The sequence below is a fragment of the Coloeus monedula genome (assembly GCF_965178545.1).
Source record: "Coloeus monedula genome assembly, chromosome: 4".
In the NCBI taxonomy this organism is placed as follows: Eukaryota; Metazoa; Chordata; class Aves; order Passeriformes; family Corvidae; genus Coloeus; species Coloeus monedula.
The window spans coordinates 23,771,110-23,786,505 of NC_138784.1; the positions used below are offsets into that span (position 1 = coordinate 23,771,110).

The following is a 15,396-nucleotide window of genomic DNA, read 5'->3' on the forward strand; positions in this document are numbered from 1 at the left end:
GCTATCTGCCGGCATCTAAATAAAAAGACAACTCGTGCATCAGTGGGGATTATGGGATTTAAGGTAACAGTGAAATGAGGTTTGTTGAACCTCCCAACAAGTCAGAGTGAAGAAGGGCTAACCTAGTGGGAAAAAGGATTCTTTTCTGACTTGGCGGTTTCCTGAGCTTTTTTTTTTAACCTCTGTCTTGATGCCTTTGCAATAATGAATGAGCCATGTAGAAGATGCTGGGGGCAATTTGCCTTTCTCTTGCCTGACGCCTTTGCACAATCGATCAGAATGGGTTCGAGGGTTGGGTGATGCCTTCAGGGGCAGCAGTTCCAAGTGTGCTGTTAAGTCGTGCTTATCTCTGCCTCAACTGGCCCCGAATCCCCACCTGTGCAGTGCACCCATTCAGGTCCTCGCTGATTTAGGCAGTCCTGAGGGAGATGTGCCCATTCACGTGTATGTGTGACTAGTCTCATGGAAGTACTGGCTCCGTAACTGTGTTTCACCCTTTCCCATTGACCCACCGCGGCAGGAACAAGCAGCCAACAATCAACCCGGGCTGCAAGCCCAGCCAGCTCAGTCTCTTAGGGGCTCAAGACGACACGAGAGAGGAAGCTGTGCCGGGACCGCGCAGCACCCGCGCACGCGAAGAGGAGGCTGCGCCACGCCAGGGGAAAGGTGGGCACGCCTCCACTGGTGGTGGCCGGGGTCAGAGCGGGGCCGGGCACAGGTGCCCCTGGCGTGTCCCACCCGTGTGTGGCACAGCTCCGAGGGACACGCTGCTCCCGGGGAGCCGCTCCGCGCCATCGATGCGCTCGGCAAGCCGGCGCCCCGCCCTCTTCCCCCGCCCCGCGGGTGCCGCGTTGGAGGCGCTCGGCGCTCGGCTGGCCGGCGCTAGCGCGGGTCCCTTGTCTGCCTGTCCAAGATGGCGGCCGCGGGCGGCGGCGCGGCGGGAAGCGGCGGGGCCGAGTGAGGCGGCCGCGCCCGTCCCCACCCTACGGCCGCGGCTCAGCGCCGGCGGGCCTTGTCGCCGCTGGGCGGCCCCGCAGTCGGGGCACGCCCGGGCCTGCTGCAGGGGCGGAGCCGCGGGCTGGCGTGAGGCTGGAGCCCGCTCGGGTGAGAGGACGTGCGGGCGGGAGTGGGGCGGGTGAGCCCGCTTTGAACGGAGGCGGCGGCGGGACCCGGGCGCCGGGGGGTGTCGGGGCGCATGCGCAGGACGGGCCGGCCGTGGGTCCGCGCCCGCGGAGGGGCCGGTGCCGGGGTTCGCGCCTTCGGCTGCGCGCGGGATTCCCGGCGGCTCCGTCTGCCCTCACGGCTATGGCTGAGAGCGCCGGCGGACATGGGGCGAGGGAGCCACCCCTTGCGGCCAGTCGGCAGCGGGCCGAGGAGCGGGGTCCGTGCGGAGCCCCGGGACTACAGAAGAGCAAGGCTGGGCCTTGAACCCGCAGGAGCGGGAGACGTGAAGGGAGAGCTTCCCCGCTGAGCCTGTGCCATCACTGCTGAAACACAGGAATGTGAATCAGGGGACCCTAATTGAGGTTTACAGGATGAGAGTAGTTAAGGGTGTGTTTTGTATTTGCCGGATTGGAGGTCTGGGCTGTGAGCGCCTTTGGGCAGTATCTACCAACCTTTGTACTGCCAAGTAGATAAGATTTTAGAAGAGTCTTAAAAGATACGCATGTAGGTACAAAGAAATCTTAGACTCTCCAAGTCAACTATTCGTGAATTACCGTCTTCAGCTTTGTTTTGCATAATCGGGATTAGGCCCTGACCGTCTTGAGGATAATGCTCTGGTATTGTGTGTCTTCCCACTGAAGTCTGTATGACAAGGGAACATTACAAAATGTTGACAAGGTCTGGTTCAAGATCACGAGCCCACAAGTGGCAAGATGCTCTTTTTTATTGCAAAGTGCAGTGCTCTCTGAGTGTACATATGCAGTGCTCTTGTGCGTAGGTAGAATCCTTGTGTTTGCTACCAGCAATGTATAATGGTCAGAATACTGACTTGACAATCTGCAGTGGGTGTTTTCCCAAAAGCTGAAGAAATAACATGTATTCCTATGAATTTAAACAGAAACATCTCCTGTGTACCCACAAGCTTTATTTAGTTGTGACTTTGTTGTATCACTTAAGTAGCCACAATAGGATGAATATGTTGTACATTGTCAGCATCAGCCAGTTGTTTATAAAATTGAGTTGCATGGGGAATGTACAAGCACAAGTTCCCTGCTCCCAGAGTATTTCAATGTAGTGTGGCAAGATTACCGTGACAGCTAGGATGGCGAGCTGCATGGTCTTTGTGGCTGTATGTTTACACAAATATGCACATACACACAAACACACAAAGGCAGCTGGGTGCAATTGATTTAATCCCATAGGAGCAGAAGGTCGATCTTTTCTTGCGAAGCTGGTCACTGGCTGAGGAACAAAAGCTGTTTGCTCTGAGAGAACCAGAGCGTGGCTATTCCATAGCAGCTCTGTCCTGCTGTATGCCCATAGCTGGAGCAGTGACTTGTTTAGAGGAGACCTGCGACCTGGGGGGGCAGAGGTTGGGTTGCTGCAGGCATAGCTAAAAGGAGTGCTCTCTTCCCTCCCCTCTCCCAGGCTGGCTTTCAGAATGGCTGCAGTGGTAGCATTGGGAAACACATCAGAAGGATGCACACCTCTAATACAAAATGTGTGGTCCTCTAGTTTAAAAAAAAAAAAAAATTATTTTGTAATTTAACTCTTTCTGCCTGGTCCCTTCTTTTCCTTCACTTCATCTGAGATTCAAGGGTTTGAAATCTGTTAAAACATCCCACTCTTTGCTACAGTGGCTTCTGACAAAAATGGCTTTGACACAGTTTGGGTACAGTTTTGTGTGTCATAAAAATCAAACTCAGTTGTCTTCTCACCTTCTTTCTATTTTTGTAAATAAATTACTTCCTTGATTTAGGTATTTTCTAAGACAGAGGTGGTAATTTCTATCTTTAAAATAATACAACATCCATTTTGATTTTAAAAAGCCCCAAATCTGTAAAGCCTGAAGAGTGACCACTCCTTTCATTTCCTTTCCCTCTGTCTTCCAGAGAATACTTCTTTGGTTCAGAGAAAGTTTCCCAATTTACATAATGATTCTTCTTTATGGGAGGGTTTTTTTCATTCTCTGTTTCTCAGACCTTTTCCTATAGATGGGAACGGGGGAAGGAGCCCAGACGTGGCAACTCATTCACAGGCTCCTGCAGGACCACCATGGCTTATGATGGCACCAAGAAGAAAGAAGGTATGACTGCTTCATGATCTGAAGGATTTACAAAAAAATTAATTAATTAATTAAAAGAGTGCCCTGTGCAGCCCTTACCAGGCCATGCAGTCAGAGTGGGAAAGGAAGCTAGTGTGCTATGGAGCCCTTAAATTTAACCTGGCCAAGTTAATGGAGGATCCCAAGCCCTTGACTTCCAGGTGTAAAGTACTGGGATTAGAACTTGAGAGAAATGAGTGGTATTTCATAAGGTAGACACCCTGATTGGGAGCCCTGCCACTGCAGCCGTTCTTCTCCCCGCCAGGTCAATGGGACTAGGAACGAGGGATAATGATAGGTTTAGTCATGGTAACATTTCCAGGTCCATTTGTCTTTAGGAAGGAATCTCCAGGCATTAGAAATTAAATCTGGAATGATTGTGTTAGAGCACCGAGCCCCATCCCTCTGGTCAGACTGTACAGACTGTTATCTTTCAGGCCTCTGTGCTTATGGGGTTTTGTGCATCACTCTGTGCCTGCATCCTCTGTTAGCTTATTTTGTGCATGGTCCACTTGTCTATCAGTCCTTAATGTGGTATTTCATTTCTTCCTTTTTTCCCATGTCACATAAATCACAGAATTCCTAGAGAGTCACCGAAGTGTTGACGACGGGCTGGCATCTGGCAGGATACAGCGAGAGAAAAAGCGCTCGTACAAGGATCTTCTGCAAGAGGAAGATGAGATAGCGACTCAGGTAGAAACCCTCAGAGAAAACGTTCAAGGTGTAAGGATATGCATACAGGTTGTGATGGAATGGAATGTGATGGAATGGGTTTCTTGTCCTTTTTTAAAATTGTTTTTACTTAGAAATGCATGTAGAAGACAGCAAGAACAGCTAATCATGTCCTGTGTTGTTCAGTAATTTTCCTGGGGAAAAGGAGGGGATCAATTCTTGATTCTGATTTTTCTGGCCTCAGAAAATAAGCTAGTAGGAGTGTTGTCCTAGTCTTAATGTGGAACCTTGCAAATCGTAAGATGCCTATACGTGAATAACTTCTTACACACATAAAAAAAAATTAGCATTTATGGCTGTATAAATAGCCAGCAAATGATGGATAGAATGTTATTTACATCTTTGGGGCCTTAACTTTTGAAATCACATAGTGGCAACTTAAGTTTCTTCAAAACTTTCCTCTTTGAGTTAAAATTTCTGCTGTTAGCTCAGAGGTGGATATCTAGTGATTTGGGGGTTTTTTCATCTGGAAAGCAAGTTCTAGTGTAAAATTAAAATCAATGTCTTCTACCCCACAGTTGGAATTCTTTAGAGGAGCTTCAGTTTCAGATTGATAAATTGATCAAGACACAGATAATAATTAGGTGACATGGCATATTAAGGACATATTTTTCGTCCATCATTCTAGTTGTCACCTTTCTGTACCTCCTGTCACTTCTTTTTCAGCATAGTAAACATCAACTGCTTGCCTTTGTTTTCAAGGCTTGACAGTCTGTGCATCTTAAGTTATTTCTTAGCTTTCTTAAGAGGTAGATGTCTGTCTTTTGTCAACTTGTCAGCTGATCTCCAAGTGATGGCTTTCACTTTCACACACACACACTGCCCATATCTCAACACTTTCCAAATGTGCTTTTTCAAGTTTTCTTTTATATTGCTCCTCTCACTTGGGGGGCCTCCGTACTGAGATCTGTGTTTCAGTTTCCTTGGATGCCTGTTTTGCTGCAGTGCCTACAGAAAGCTTGAAGTCTATTAGGTGACTGTGCTGAAACCAATCCTGAGTAATACCATTTCTTGTATTCTCACACCTATCTGTAACTTTCTTTATACATACACTGTGCTCTTGGGGACAGAGTAGGTTTCCTTTTAACACCTAGAATGATGATCCTGGTTCTTACCCACGGTTCCTTGATGTTACAGTAAGTATCTTGATACTTCCTACTAATTTTTGTATAATAGTCCATGTGACTGTCATATTCTTTCCCTCCTTTTCGTCAGCAACTTTTTTCTTCTTATTCCAGGACAGTGAGTTTTTTCCAGGGACAGAACCTCACAAAAAGAAGAGAAAGCACTCCTCCGATGAGTTCTGCTACAGAGGTAAGGTAGTAGTCAAGTAGGGGAAGGGGCTAACAAATCATGACTTTAAGGAAAGGATGCTCTTAAGCCAGTGTCAGCAAGCTTTGTGGTTAGCATTTTACAGAAGGAGAGTGCATCAACCTTAGAACAAGTCATCAGAAACCTGACACTGATCAGCACCAGACAGCAGAAGGTTAGGGAGTTACATTTTCAGAGTCTGTCTTAACAAATTGCCATTGTAGGGCACAGAGATCTTCCATCCCCTTTTCATTTACAAGTTGTAGTTTTCTAACCCATGCCTTCCCATTTGACATTTGCTTTTCTTTTTTTCCTATTGCATTACAAACTAATTATACTTACAGGTAGTATAACTTTCTCTGAATTTATAAGAACAGAATGTCTGAGGTTGAAAAATAAATGCTTTTCTGTTCAGTTATTATCACAATTAATAAGTTGACCAGAAAATGACAATTCGGTTCATAAAAGCTTAACACTTTTAGGATTTTTTTTGGCCCAATAGAAGGAGAAAGCCAAGCTGAAATTTCATCTTTCATCAAAATCTGTCTACAGAATGGAAAAGCTCATATTTTCTACTCATTGGTCTCACCTTGGCTAAAAATGGCACGAAAACCTTGCACTTGAGATACAATTTCAGTAAGATTTATTTTCATCAAAATACATTATTTCACAGTAGAATGGAGTTTGACAAAACTTCAAGAACTTTCCTGCTGTCTCTGCCTTCCTTAAATTATTTGACCAGCTCAGGTGTCACAGCTTCTGTGACACTGAATACTTCTGTGAATACTGAATTGTATCAGTAAGGCTGTGCTGAGCTGGCTGCAGTTCTGTTTAAGCCAGGATGTAAATCTGTCACCTGTAATTGTAAGGCTCACAGGATTCTCACTTCCTTTCTTTGCTGTCTTTAAGGGAAGCATCTCAATGTACATTTCTCTTGGTCTCTTTCAGGTGTCTCGCCTTTGGATCTACCATCAAAGAAGAAGAAAAAAGCAGCTTCTAGCCCATCCTCAGCTGATACAACCATGGATTTGCTCAAGGCTATCACCACACCTTTGGCCACAAGCTCAAAGTCTTCAAAGAGGACCTCTGAAAAATCATCTCATTCTTCCTCTGGCCATTCTGAAAGCAGAAAGGAGCATCCCAAGAAGAAGCTGAGTGGGAGCAGTGGGGAGCACTCAGTGGATGACAGCAGCTCCCACAAATCTAAAAAAATGAAACCTCTTTACGTGAACACAGAGACACTTACTCTTCGTGAACCTGATGGCTTGAAGATGAAGCTCATCCTTTCACCAAAAGAGAAAAGTAGTGCAGCAGATGATGATTCTTTATCCTACTCTTCAGCACCAGCAGCTGCAAAGAAATCTTCAAAGAAATCAGCTCGAGATGAGCAAGGCTCATTCCTGCTGGGGCACGATCTGCAGAGCTTCCTGAAGTCATCCCGAAAGAAGCACAAACTGCCTCCGGACTCACATCCACCTTCTGAGAGTTTTGGTGCTGACACCTCCCTTCATTCAGAGGGCCATGCAAGCGAGTACGAGGTTGCAGGTATGGAGGCACCACCAGAATCTGGTTCTTCTTCTGGTGGAGAGTTGGAGGCTGGAGAGCTGGTGATAGATGACTCCTACCGGGAAATCAAGAAAAAAAAGAAGTCAAAAAAAAGTAAGAAAAAAAAGGACAAGGAGAAACACAGAGAGAAGAAGCACTCCAAGTCTAAAAAGAGTTCTGGTCACTCTCCAGTGGCAGTAGCAGAAGTAAGGGTGTCACCACCACCTCCCAGTACCCCCTATGTTGTTCCTCCACCTCCTCCTGCTGTTGTTCACTCAGATGGTCAAGGTGAGAAGAGGAGGAAAAAGGAAGACAAGGAGAAGGACAAGTCTGAGAAATGGGAAAAGGAGAAGGAAAGAGAGAAGGAGAAGGAAAGAGAGAAGGAGAAGGAAAGAGAGAAGGAGAAGGAAAGAGAAAAAGAAAAGGAAAGAGAGAAGGAAAAAGAAAGAGAAAAAGAAAAGGAAAAAGAAAGAGAAAAAGAAAAGGAAAGAGAAAAGGAAAGAGAAAGAGACAAAGTAAGGAAAAATTGGAGGGAAAACAGAAATTGGGTGACGGGTAATAGTGAATTAGGCACTCCATTGCAAAGGCATGTTAAATTGAAACAAAGGATAACTGATACCAATTATCAATGGTTTAAGTGAAGCATGTTTGAAAAACTGTTAGCCACTGTGATTTCTATTTGTGGCGAAACGAATATATGTTGTTCTGGCTTTGTGGCACAGACAGTCTTCAGCCAATGGCAGTCCTCTGGGAAAGTTACACTTAATTTTGCTTGGTACAGGTCATGTACCAAGCACATTTACATCTTTTTCTAATGGGTCTGGCTCTAGCTATTCCCAGGCAGACTTCTGGACTAGTGATCAAAGTTCCTGTAAAAAGGAATCAAGCTGTTACCTGAAAATTGAAGATATTTACCCATTTACGCCTGTATTCAAACAAAATTCTAATTCTTGCAGGCTGCCACATTCCCAGTTTTGTACTTATATATTCAGTTTTCCATGGTTACTGCATAAAGATACGAGTAGCAGAAATGGTAGCTAGCATATGAACAAGGTTACAAATGAGATAACTGTAGCTGTGTGAGTAAATGGGGGAAAGCAGCTTGTACATGTTCAGATAGAGAAATAATGCTTCATATGAGGAAATGGGCAGACAGAGCTCAGATCTGTTCAGCCAGTATCCTATTCTATTCGGGAATTTTTCCCTGATCATAGCTCAGCAATTGCAATACCTTTGCTGTCAGTGTACTACACAGTCTCTTTTCCTGCCAAATGGAAGTACTTTGTAAGGATTCAAGAAATGGAACAAAACATTATCATGAGGACTAAATTGTTTTGACAGATCTATAATAGGTACTGTGAATAGTATAACAGATACAGGGTTTCATTATTTTAAGTTTTAAAACTGAGATACATTAACAAAGTTTTCTGTCGATCCTGAATTTAGAATAGGAGCTTGTTGAGTTTTGCAAGATGAGCCTTGTACTAAGACTGGTTCTGGCTGATTCCTGTGCTTTCATAAAGATTAAATTCAGCCAGAAGATGTAAAGGACTGCTTTTTAAGGTTCCTGATCTAAGTACCATATCTTTCTTTAGGTCTTCAATAAATGCCAAATTCTTATTAAATTGGAGAAGGTCTCATCATAATTAAAAATCTTTGTTTCCTTTCTTCTTCTGACTAGCCAAAGAAGAAAAACATGTCTGCTTATCAAGTGTTCTGTAAGGAATATCGTACAAATATTGTGTCTGAGCACCCTGGAATAGGTAAGAGAATAATCCAGCCTTCTCTTCTCTTGATTATACACCAGTCAGATTAATTAGCAGAACATATTGTCTTTGTTTCAGACCAGCTTCTTAATTTTGACGTAGTGCAAAGAATCTGCCAATACTTAGAATAAGATGTGGCAAAGGAGACAGGAGTGGATTTCAGGACTGTGTTATAATTTTACTTTAACCAAGCTGAATCTAGATAAATTATAATCAAATTTGTTTTAAACATTTTTCTTCTTTCTTTCTGCCAGATTTTGGGGAGCTAAGTAAAAAACTGGCGGAAGTGTGGAAGCAGCTACCTGAGAAGGATAAACTGGTGAGTGTTTGTGTGACATGTTTTTGTAAAATGATTTCTGTGAACTAGGTGCTTAGATCAGAATGTGCTGGCAGCATTGCCACAATGCCATGAAATACGTTTCCTATATCCCTAAAGCATGTAAAGGTGGAAAGTATGGAAATCCTGCCCTTGCAAACATAAAAGCATTCATTTTCTTCTTGTGGTATTGCTTCACCTCCTAGTTTTGTAACATCATTCTGCCTCCAGGTACTGGCATCAGGTAACAGAATTACCTAATGTTATGAATCTTTCTTTTCTTACCATGGTAACTACAGATCTGGAAACAAAAAGCTCAGTATCTCCAACACAAGCAGAATAAAGCAGAGGCCACCACTGTGAAGAGAAAGGCATCATCTTCAGATGGTGCACCAAAAATGAAAGGTAATTGTTGCACTTTATTCACACTCATCTCTTTTCTTGGACAGGGAAGGTAGTGTTGCCTGTGGAATAAAAAACAAAGGTCCTTACCTGCTTCACTTCCCTACCTGCTTTCTCATGAAGCATGACATTTAATTCACAGTCAAATCAACTTTTCTGTGAGAGCAAGAATGATGTCAGCATTTTTCATAAAGATTTCCTTGACTAATTTGTGGAATGGTATTCATTTTAGCAGTTTAGGGATTGAAATGTAAAATAAGAAGAGGCAGAAAGGAAGTTCTAGTGGGATTAGCTTGCTGCTAGAGGGAAGTTGGGTTGTTCTTAGTTTAGTATCTCTGATATCAAATCTCCCCAACTGCATTCAGCTGAGGTAGATGTTCTGTGCATGTGAAAAAAAGTTGCGACTACAAAGACTTTGGGACTGGGGCAACCATTAAGAACCATTTAAGCATCTCATGCCTATGAGATTTGAACTTTAGTAACTAAATGGGCTTCTGAGTAAAAGAGTGAAAGCAAGGAATATGGAATTTTAATTTTTTGTGTTTTCAGCTCTTCCAACAGGAGCGATTTCCCCTCACAAAAAATCCCCCACCAGCACCGTGGTGGTGCCTTCCTCACCAGCCAAAGCCCCTGAGACAGATCCTATTGATGTAGCTGCACATTTACAGTTGCTGGGTGAATCTCTGAGCCTCATTGGACACAGACTGCAGGAAACAGAGGTGAGTCTGTAACCAGCAGAGTCCCAGTGATGTCCTGTAATCTACACAATGCATTGAGGGAGACGATAATTTTATCTTCTTAAAAGTTTAACCGGTGGTTTTCTGTTAGGAAGAGAAACTAGAGGTGGCATGCCCTGTTTCTTTGACACATTGCTCTTTATTTTCAGTGAAGTAAAAAGTCTCAGTAAACAGTGGGCATCAAAGAAAGACAGATGCTTTGCAGCTCTAGGTCCTTGAAAGCAATTTGTAGTTCAGCAAACCCTTCAGTCTTTACTTACCTTGGATTTGGTACTTGCTTGCTATTTTGTCAGTCTCTGGGCAGTTGCTATTATTGTTGTACTTCTTAGAAAACTACCAGCCTTTACCAAGAATTTTTTTGCATGTCTGGTGGTTTTCTGGCAGTATCATATTGCCAGTGCTTTGGATAAGGGGCTACTATTGTTTCAACTTACCTGGTAACATAATGTCACATTTTAATGATTTCCTACTGTTAAATGACAGTGACTCTATGAATGCACACACACACGTGTACACTCTCAGAACTCAGCCCAGCCTCTAAGGAGAAAACATATTTGTCTCAAATAATACCACTGAATTTTATGAGTAGCATGATAATCTCACCCCACTATGCTTGCTTATTTTATCAACAGTGAAATAAATGGTTTTGTGTTTTGTTTTTGGTATGCTTATTGAGATCATGAGAGGAACAACCAGAGTCCAGAAAAGCACACAGACACATTCCCTTTCCTGAAAGTATATCAATGAATAAAGCATTTGTTTATAGGCTTAGCATTCCTTTAACTTCAAAAATAAAACAACTATTGTCATTAGGACTCACGTAGTTAGCAAAATAGATGGTACAAAATGGCACAGAAAATATATTACAAAAATGTGTGGAATCAGTGTTTTATGCAGCTGACAACTTTCTGGTGTTTTCTGTTGATTCCTTACCTTTATCTTGCCCTAGTTCATTGCCTACTGAACACTTCAAATGTTTTGGGCCTGCAGTCTCTCTGTGAAGCACAAGGCACAGTTTTGTCACTGTGTAAATAGTGGAAGTGGACTGGAGGAGCTGAAGATACTGTATCTGCATGAGCATGGATACAGTTGAGAAAGAACCGCAATTTCCACTACTCATCCCTATCCCAATCTTTTGCTTTCCTCACTACCAGGGAATGGTGGCTGTTTCAGGAAGTTTGTCAGTACTCCTAGATTCAATCATCTGTGCTTTGGGCCCGTTAGCATGTCTGACCACACAACTACCTGAGTTGAATGGCTGCCCAAAGCATGTTTTGGTGAGTTCTCTGTGGTTATTTTCTCTCTAGCACTGTTAATTTCAGTAGAGTCTAAATAGAGTTTTTTTGATTAATGAGTGTAATGTAATTATAATTCCAGTGCAATAAGAAAATTTGTCTTGGTCATGCACTTTTATAGAAGAATATTTATTGAAATTGTTACAGATATTACCATTGTACAATACTGTGCAACCTTTTTTTCTCCCACTGGCTACTGACCTAATATTTTTAGCATTGATTGCAGTGTGGGTAGGTCCTGTTTTAGTGATGGAGTCAATCAATCTGAATCAAATACAGGTATACCAGTATTTTTGAAAGTTCTAATTTTCCATAAAAATAAAACCCGTCTTCTAGCTGCTCTGTATCACGCAAGCTGTTTTTCCTTCAGTAGCATAAAAAACAATTTGTGATCTCAGGATTCCTAATGTGATGGTGTAGCACCTTTTACAAGTGGCTGAAGCCTTCTCTGAGGAAAGAAAAATAGTCTCTGTCTTAAGAAGCTGCATAACTACAGTTTCTTTTCCACTTTAAGCTACTCTTAATATTGAGCCCTAATTTAGCAACAGCTTGTGGCATTTATGTAGCTTGATGTGGACATAGATTAAGATGGCAGCAGCCATCAGGAGTCATACTTCCTACAGGAGACATGGATAAAGCAGCAAAGGAGAGGAGCAAAAATCAAAAATACAGAGTCTGAAGAGCTAAGAGACTAAAAGCAGTCTGACAGAGAGGACAAGAGAATTGGGATATCAATTGTCATATCATAATAGGGCAGCCCAAACGTTTATTCATTAAGAGAATGGACTGTCAACAACAGGAGCAAAGTTGACAGTTTAGTCTGTGAACTCCCACAAACTGGTTCTGTGCACAAAAGCTGAGTCAGTGGGGTGTTCCCATCTTAAGCCATGGAAAAACTCGGATGCTTTTTTTCCTTCCTGCTTGCCAAGTTTATTCAGAGCAGTGACGCTACATGACTAGTGGTGTGTTTATTGGGAACTTGATCAGCTTATTGTTCTAAGGAGCAATGGAGCTTTAGGTGAATTATGGCAACTACCCTTCACTTCTGGAAGCTGGTGTTCAGGAGCTGGTAATAAATCTGATTTTCACAGTCAGATGCATAACGACAGTGATGTTTTAAGACATGGATAAACCCCAGCGGTTGTGTTGCAATTTATCTTTCAGACAGTAGGTGGCATTGCTAGATTCTAGAATCACAACTGGTGCAGCTCCAGCTCCTCAGTCTCTCAGATAAAGGTGCTGTTCCTAAGGCCTCCTTCAGCTATCCAGCCACAGGCTTGACCTTACTAAAACATTGCATCTGAAGAACATACAGCTGGGTCTTTTGTCTGATGTGCATGAGAAGGATTCTTACTCTCAGAATTCTGTTACATTTTGCAAGAAAAACTGAAGAGCACTTTTTTTCCCATCTGACACCCTATTAGAGGTGATCAATAGGCAGATTCGGTTGTCTCATCCTATGATAACTTGTAACACAAGTGACTATGCTTAGCACTCTCACCTGTGCCATATTTTAAGGATTATCTGACACTAAAAACCACCGAATTTTTTTTCCCAGTCAAACACGCTAGACAACATTGCCTACATCATGCCTGGACTTTGATGGGAAAGGACCCTGGGATGTACTCAACCTCTGCGTAACTGACTTGTGTACATGCACTACGCTGGCACTCCCGAAGGGCTCCATGTGGAGGCTTTTAAAGTTTTATATATGTATAGTATATACATAGGATTGTAACTATTTGACTTCTATTTTATGAAAAATTGTGAAGTTAAGCTGAGAAAACCCTTTTGTGTTGGTGGGTGAAATGTCCTCCAATCTGAAAGTATTTTGTACGAAGAATTCAGAAAGCTTTTGAGATATTCGCCTTAAATTCAGATTTAGTGGGGGAAGCAGACAGAGAATGGACTTCTCGATATAAAGAAGAAAGCTGTCACCGTGAGAGGGGTCATTGAAACAGGTGGCCCAGAAAGGTTCTTGACTCTCCTTCCTCAGTGATACTCAGAAACTGAATGAGCAGCCTGCTCTAGTTGGACTTGCTTTAAGCAGGGAGATGGGCCAGATGACCTCCTGATATCCCTGCCTAAACTAAAGTATTCTGATATTCTGTGGGCAGGTAGAGATGACGACATATTTTGGACCAATTAATAGAACTGAATTCTTCACCAGCCCTATTTGTAACTCTTTTTCTGTTTAAAATCCCCTTCTTGAGGGGAAAGCTGGATAGCTTTTTGCTTCTTGGTCACTTTTTCCAACCCCTTCTCCTCAGTCAGTAATAACTGAAAGTTATCAGCTGGCTGGTCTGGTAGCTGGCATTTGAAGTGAAGTAGAAGACAACAACAAGATAAATTTTTCCTTGTGGACTCATACTCAAATCATCATTAGCACAATGTTTCAACCCATTGCATTGGCTTGAGAGAATGAACTTCCTGCTGATTCTTCCATGGCATGGTCAGCCTGCTTTGATGGAAAGGAGTAGGGAAGCAGATGGGAAAAACTTGGATTGCTTCTTCCCATCTTGCACCTGTTTTGTGAAATGGCTCATCCCCCATCCCTCTCACCAGCACTATTTCAGGAGCTGTGGTGCTGCTGCAGGGCAGTGACCAGTGGCCAGTGTGAAGCAGTTATGACCGAGTAAGGCACGTGTGGGTTGATTGGACTGGTTTCCCTTCCTTCCAGCCACATACTTGGAGTTTGGTTTTCTGCTCCTCTGGAGGAGGAGCTGCAGGAGAACACTTGATTCCTATTTAGGCTTTTGTCTGTGTGTACGTATGTGTATGTGGTGTTCATATCACATGTATTTAACTTTTACCAATATCTGTAACAGATTTTAATTTATCCTGTATATTTCTCTGTGTGTGTATATATTTATATATATATACATAATTTAAAAGCAAAAATTCCTCCCTCAGCCAACAGTGTGTGGAAAATGTGAATCAAGTTTGCCTCACCTCACTTCCTGCAGGAATCAACTCTGTGTATAGTAGTTAGCATGGGCATTGTGTAAGGAAACACCAGGAAGATTCTAAGTGTTTGTAGAAACAGGCTATCTTGTGAAGGTAGGCAGAACAACTGAAATATCATTTGACTTAGGCCTTATCATCTCTGTAACAGGAAAGTTTTTAAATTACAGAAGAGGCATTTTTTACTTCCAAGTAAGTCAAGCTTCTGTTTTTCAGGACAGTTGAAAGTGAGCTGTCCTTTATTGTGGCTGAGCCCCACATCAGAAGTAAATTGAATCCTGCAGTGTGGAGGAGGGTTTTTCTCCCCATGCCTCTTTGCCACATCTTCCCTAGATGTGCCTGTACAAGGTAGTCTGTCTCTTAAGGATCTTCTCTCAGTGCAGTGAGGGGTTTTCTCAGCAGAGGAGACACTGAAGATTCTCAGACCACCAGACCAGAACACACATTTTAACAACGTAGGACAAATCCTAATGAGCCTGGAATTAGGAAGGGCCCAGGAGGGAGGCAGTCCAATCCTGCTTCAGATCCTGGCCCATATTAAAGCATCTGCTGTTGTGAGCAGCAGAAAATAACCGGCTCTTTCCAGCCCTTCACAGTTGAGAGCATTGTGGTGAAGGCTGCTTTTGGATCTGCTTTTGGAAACAGAAGGGGATCAGCTTTAGCTTTGTCCTCTGTACAACAGAAAACTCTTGAAGAGTGAAACACATGACCCTGGTGTATTGTATTTTTATTAAAATTTGTACACTTTGTATAATCTGTATCTTGTGGTATTTGGTACTATAGGGAAAACTTTGTCAAGACTTAGCAGTTTTTATATTTTTGTTATTTCTTTGCTGTTTGGTCCAGATTACATTACAATTATACACAGACTTTTTTGTACTGTACTTACAATATAATTTTTTTTTTAACTTCTGGAGTATTGTCGTTCATTTCTGGCACATGCTGTTTTCTGCAGCTGTTGTTACTACTCGTATTTAGTGTTTCTCAGCAAAACACATCCAATCCTAACCTTGCTAAATTCACTCAGTTGCCAGGCAAGCTGTACTGTATCCAGCAGCAC

The 15,396-nt window shown here is 42.8% G+C and overlaps 1 protein-coding gene across 3 annotated transcripts; it reads left to right on the plus strand.

Moving 5' to 3' along the window:
- The first annotated feature begins 916 nt into the window (after positions 1 to 916).
- HMGXB4 (HMG-box containing 4) lies at positions 917 to 15,244 on the plus strand. 3 transcript variants are annotated; one of them, XM_082279616.1, is made up of 11 exons: positions 982 to 1,104; positions 3,145 to 3,250; positions 3,846 to 3,961; positions 5,239 to 5,314; positions 6,260 to 7,371; positions 8,538 to 8,619; positions 8,877 to 8,941; positions 9,238 to 9,343; positions 9,890 to 10,059; positions 11,232 to 11,354; positions 12,931 to 15,244. In XM_082279616.1, exons 2-11 carry the CDS (start codon positions 3,220 to 3,222, stop codon positions 12,973 to 12,975), a joined length of 1,926 nt encoding a protein of 641 aa, XP_082135742.1. In that variant the 5' UTR covers positions 982 to 1,104; positions 3,145 to 3,219; the 3' UTR covers positions 12,976 to 15,244. The 3 variants fall into 3 exon arrangements, with proteins under 3 accessions (XP_082135743.1, XP_082135742.1, XP_082135741.1); XM_082279617.1 differs by lacking the exon at positions 3,145 to 3,250 and having other exon boundaries at positions 917 to 1,104; XM_082279615.1 differs by lacking the exon at positions 982 to 1,104 and having other exon boundaries at positions 1,358 to 3,250.
- The last annotated feature ends 152 nt before the right edge of the window (positions 15,245 to 15,396 follow it).

Coding starts and splice junctions, on each gene's coding strand:
- HMGXB4 (XM_082279615.1), top strand. CDS start 3,112: ATGGGAGGGTTTTTTTCATTCTCTGTTTCTCAGACCTTTTCCTATAGA. Junction 3,251..3,845: donor TGGCACCAAGAAGAAAGAAG/GTATGACTGCTT, acceptor CATAAATCACAG/AATTCCTAGAGAGTCACCGA. Junction 5,315..6,259: donor CGATGAGTTCTGCTACAGAG/GTAAGGTAGTAG, acceptor GGTCTCTTTCAG/GTGTCTCGCCTTTGGATCTA.